The sequence below is a fragment of the Ailuropoda melanoleuca genome, chromosome 1 (genome assembly GCF_002007445.2).
Source record: "Ailuropoda melanoleuca isolate Jingjing chromosome 1, ASM200744v2, whole genome shotgun sequence".
In the NCBI taxonomy this organism is placed as follows: Eukaryota; Metazoa; Chordata; class Mammalia; order Carnivora; family Ursidae; genus Ailuropoda; species Ailuropoda melanoleuca.
This window is the reverse complement of record NC_048218.1, coordinates 7,742,772-7,747,940: the sequence shown is the minus strand read 5'-3', so window position 1 is coordinate 7,747,940 and position 5,169 is coordinate 7,742,772. Positions and strand designations below refer to the sequence as shown.

Sequence of the window (5,169 nt, the reverse complement as noted above, 5' to 3'; positions counted from 1 at the left end):
AGATTCCAGAAAAACTAACNACGAAATGGCAAACGGTGGTAATCAGAATCTAAAGGTAGGTTCAATTAAAACTTAAAACTAAAATGATTTCAAGTATAGATAATCTCATGTTTTTACAATAGTATTCTGGTGATAATGGAAAATGAATATTTTGGCTATATGAATCCCTTTTTGCCTGTGATATGAAGAGAATAATTCTCTCTTTTTAATATTCCAACTACCTCCTTTCAGCTACATGAAGAGACTATTTCAGCATCACAGAGTTTCTTTTGCAATCACATTGATGTGTTTTCAAAATATTTTTTTTCTAAATTTCATTTTACTACTTGGATAGTTCTCTTTGTATGCTTTTCCTGCTTTACATGTCTCAGATAGCCACTTGGGAATGAGTGACAATGGTGTCTGGTGGCCATGTCACCCCATTCCTTACAGTGCTTTGGTTTTTTCTTTTCCTCCCTTTTCCCTTTTGCAGTCTACTTGGCTGCCTGGCGCCACATGAGCCTGTCCACCCGACTTGTGTTATATTGGGCCTTGGTGGCACGCCCTCCCCATCTCTGCCCAAGGCATTTCTGCAGCCTCTGTTGCTATTCCCACAGTGGTCCCCAGCCTTGACTCCCTGCTGTGCTCACCAGCACCCAGGCCTCATGGTTTCTGAGGGCACCTCTAGGCCTTTTAGTCTGGCTCTGTGACTGGTATCCCAATGACCTGAATCTGAGTTTTCCTTTGAACAATAGTGTACTAAAAACTCGGCAGGTATCACCAAGTCCATGTTAATATTTCTTTCCAGGATTTTTGAGGAAAGAAGGAAATGGTATTTTGGAGTATTTGGCTAGTAGGCATTTAAGGGAGCTTTTCCAGCTAACTGTGTAGTCCTTTTATTGTTAATGAAAATCTCAGAGTTAGGGAGAGGAGCATAAGGAAAGATGGAATAATATTTATTCAGTACACTTATTGAACAATAGACCTGTGAGGCATCCTGCTGGGTGTTAGAAGTAGAATTATCATTAGAGAATTTGTCATATTAGAATCTCTTATCATTAGTTATTATTTTGTTTGTTTATTCATTTAAGCCTAATTACCAGCTGGTTATTTTAGGCACTTGGGTAAATTCTGTTCTATTCTATTATTTAGCTATTGAATTCTTCATGGCTTTATTTTTTTGGAAATCTCACGAATTTTGTTTTCATGGGTAGGTGGTAGATGAAGCTTTGAAGGTAGATGATTGTGACTGTCATCTGGAATTTCTACCACCATCAGGTACGTAAGTTGTTGCAGAATTAATATAGCATCCCTAAAACTCCAGCCCCAACATTTGACGAGCCTTGGGTACATTTGCTGTTACTCTCCTTTTACTTTATAATGCTTCTGTGTTAAGAAAACATTGAATATTTATTTGAAATGAGCGTTCAGTCTTTTCATATTACTTGATAAATTTAATTTTGGAAATCCAAGTAAATGGAATAGAAAGGGAGGATGAAACTCTTTTTGGTCTGCTACCTAATCTCCGTGAGGCCAGTGTTTCTCGACTTTAATTTTGTTGAAGTCCTCTGACCGAGGAGGCTTTTTAGACATATTTTTTTCCTGTTTACCCACCAATTACAGATACCGTTCAACTGTTTATGTCCTATGTGTACATCTGTGCTTTATATATTAAAAACGTTAGATTTTTTTTTCATCTCCTGATAACTAACTTTCACCCTGTTGGGGGCGATGTTGAGAATGGATGCTTTAGGCTGATAGTAGTTTAACTGCTATGTACTTAGTGCGTATGTTTATTTCTGCATCTAGTAAATACACAGACACACAGCGGTACTTCATTTACATTGGGAAATGAAGTGTCCAGAGAAGCGACCATTCACGTTCATTCCATTTATTTCTCAGTCTCCCTTTACATGACCAGATTTTGTTGAAAATCATTCTAAAGTAGATTATATGCTTCCCTGCCTTTTTTTTTTTTTTTAAAGATTTTATTTATTTGACAGAGACATAGCGAGAGAGGGAACACAAGCAAGGGGAGTGGGAGAGGGAGAAGCAGGCTTCCCGCTGAGCAGGGAGCCCAATGTGGGGCTCAGTCCCAGGACTCTGGGATCATGACCTGAGCCAAAGGCAGATGTTTAACGACTGAGTCACCCAGGCGCCCCTGCTTCCCTGCCTTTTAAAACGGTTTAAGAAAAATACAGATTTTCTTGATGACTCAGGGTTGCTGTTTGATACAAATTTTTTGTCTGAAGCTTTCAGAGGTTATTGGGGGTGAGATTGCTGACCTGATTCGTGATCTTGTTAGTGATCTCTTTTCCTTTCTCTTGCTTGTTGGCTTATTTTCTTCTCAGTGTTTCTGCTTCTGGCAGCCATTTTTGTCTTTTGCTTCCCGAGGTTCTATCTTTTCTTAGGCTTCAGTGCCACATATCCAGCTATTTAACCACTGGCCATCCCCGTTGTTTAGCACATTGGAAAATTATAAAGAGGAAAATTATCAAGTGATTGTCTTACGTGGTGTAAGTCTAATAGCACATGAAAAATCTTTGAAGATCAAACTTTGCTTTTGGAAAACACCTTTTAATTTATTGATATTTCTTAGACTGTTATCAGATAGCACATTTTTTTAAAAAAGATTTTATTTATTTATTTGACAGAGATAGAGACAGCCAGCGAGAGAGGGAGCACAAGCAAGGGGAGTGGGAGAGGAAGAAGCAGGCTCATAGCAGAGGAGCCTGATGTGGGACTCGATCCCAGAACGCCGGGATCACGCCCTGAGCCGAAGGCAGACGCTTAACCGCTGTGTCACCCAGGCGCCCCCAGATAGCACATTTAAGTAAATACTTTAAATACCGTCCATGCTTCAGCATCTGTATTCAAAGAAATTGAGGTTCCAGAGTTAGGGGTATGTAGTTTTGCCTGAAATCAGACAGCAGGAATCAAATTAGAACTCTTCTGCCTTTCTGGAAGCCTCTTTTGTTTTCTGAGGCCATCCAAACCAGCTTGGCTCCTTAATACATAGGTTCTGACTTGCCTCTGCTGTCTCTCCCCAAAGCTTCCATCAGAAAGACCCTATGCCTATTGCTGTGCTTTTTTCTACATAACTTGTGCATGGCCCTCCCTGCTCCAAAGTATGCAGTGGTTCCTGCTCTTGCCAGTGGGACAAAGGCTGGGCTCACAGAGTTGGAGTATTCGGAAGCAAAGGACCCGTGAGCCCTCACTCCAGCTGGCCTTAGTGCCCGTTTCTAACCTTCTCTTCTTACCCAACTCACTAGATCACACAGGTTTACTTAGTGTTTCTTAAAGTGAATATCATTCTTGGGTTTGGCCCATCCTATCCAAATCCTACTTGTTTGTTTCTTTTTTCTTCCTCTCTCTTCCTTTCATTCTTTTTTCCTTTTTTTTTTTTTTTTTAAGATTTTTAATTCTTTACTTGAGAGAGAGCAAGTACAAGAGGGGGAAGGGTCAGAGGGAGAGGGAAAGGGACAAGCAGACTCTCCACTGAGCGCACTGTGGGGCTCCATTCCAGAACCCTGAGGTCATGACCTGCGCTAAAGTCAGATGCTTAACTGACTGAGCCACCCAGGTGCCCCAAATCCTACTTGTTTCTTAAAGCTAAATACAAATGCTGCGTCCCCACTAAGGCTTTTCCTGGCCACTCGACCTTAAGTGATTTCACCTCTGTGAGTTATAAAAGCAGTTAAAATGGAATGAATATGTCAGTAACAACATGCTATCATCTCTTCTTCCTAAAGGTGGCTGTTGTGTCGTTACTGATGACTGTCTTTTCTTCCCATCTGATTATAAACAACCTGAGATCAGGAACTATGGCCTATATCTCTCTGTATCGACTTTAGGTCTAAATAATATCATTGTAATTAATGTTCACAGTAATTTTATAGCATGTATAGACAAACTTCATTCTAGCTGATTTTTCACCTGTTTGTACTAAGTTACATTCACATAAAATATTGCTGCCTTTGCTGCTTATTCCAATTTACATATTTTTAATTGATTTGCTTTCAGGCTTGTTGATTTTTATGAACAGATTTCAGAAATAAATACTTTGTATTCACAGGTCAGCCTCCAAAACATAAAGGAAAACAAAAATCTCGAAACAATGAATTGGAGAAGTTCAGGTATGTTTTTCGTCTGTATGTTTTTTCCCCCCTAATAGCCTCCTCTTAAGAAAAGAGTAAAAGGGGGGGAAAATCTGAAATAGCAACTATGATGAGTACTAAAATCCCTTTCAAATATTGAAGGCATATCTTTAGGAGAGTGTCATTTTTAGCCAAAGGATTATTAATCCTGGGTGTTCGTAAATGTCTGGAAGGCATGGAAGATGAGATATATCAGTGTTAATTTTTAAAAATCCCCAAATACATGCTCAAACGAAGAAAAAATATTCAGTGAAGTATAAAGTGAGAATTACGTCTTCTCCCTGCTCACCTTATTTCACCTTTCCCACAATTGCTTCTCTGGTGGCTTCCTTTAGGAGCTCTGTGTTAACAAGTTCTTGGCCACCAGGAAGCTTATTCTGTACACACAGGCATGTGTATGTGTGTATTTAGGGGCCCTTCTGAGTAGTTCTCATTAAAGGAAAGTGTTCACTAATGAAGCGATCACTTACAAAGTTAGTTCTATCAAACATCCCCCCGACCAAAATTCACAGTAGGACCTTTTGCCACCTGTCTTTATAATTAACCCCTCCATTGCCTACAGAGATATATATTGATTGCAAAGTGAAATTGTAAATCTTACAATGAATATAGGAGTTCATGAGGTTAGGGAAAGTGATGCTGGAGACCCTGCAAAACCATTTCTGCCACAGTTAGACCAGGTGTCAACTTTCTTTTCACATAAGGCTGATTCCTGGATAGATGCTTCAAGGAGGATTTTAATACCAAAGCACTAAGAGAAATTAGTAAAGCCCCATCTTTAAAAATGACTGTATTTTGATGCTGCTACAAAAAATTAAATTTATAACAAGGGCTTAGGTATTATGTTGTTCTGTTACTCAGCAGAAAAATCCTGAGTCTTCCCCTCCCCTTGTTAACCCTCAAAAGAAACCAAAAACATTACAGGGTCATTCTTTGAATGCATNGATTACAGGGTCATTCTTTGAATGCATAGTTATAATTTTAAACTGTTCTGCTAAAGAAAAATTTATTTTCCGATATTTTGTTTTTTGTT

General features: G+C 39.2%; 1 protein-coding gene across 1 annotated transcript in view; it reads left to right on the top strand.

The window, feature by feature from the left end:
• Positions 1–5,169, top strand: part of TTC3 (tetratricopeptide repeat domain 3) — a 55,903-nt gene that overhangs the window by 1,679 nt on the left and 49,055 nt on the right. The window contains exons 2-4 of the mRNA XM_034654345.1: positions 3–55; positions 1,194–1,257; positions 4,055–4,161. Of these exons, the coding sequence (XP_034510236.1) occupies positions 3–55; positions 1,194–1,257; positions 4,055–4,161 (224 nt within the window). The remainder of the gene's footprint in view (positions 1–2; positions 56–1,193; positions 1,258–4,054; positions 4,162–5,169) is intronic.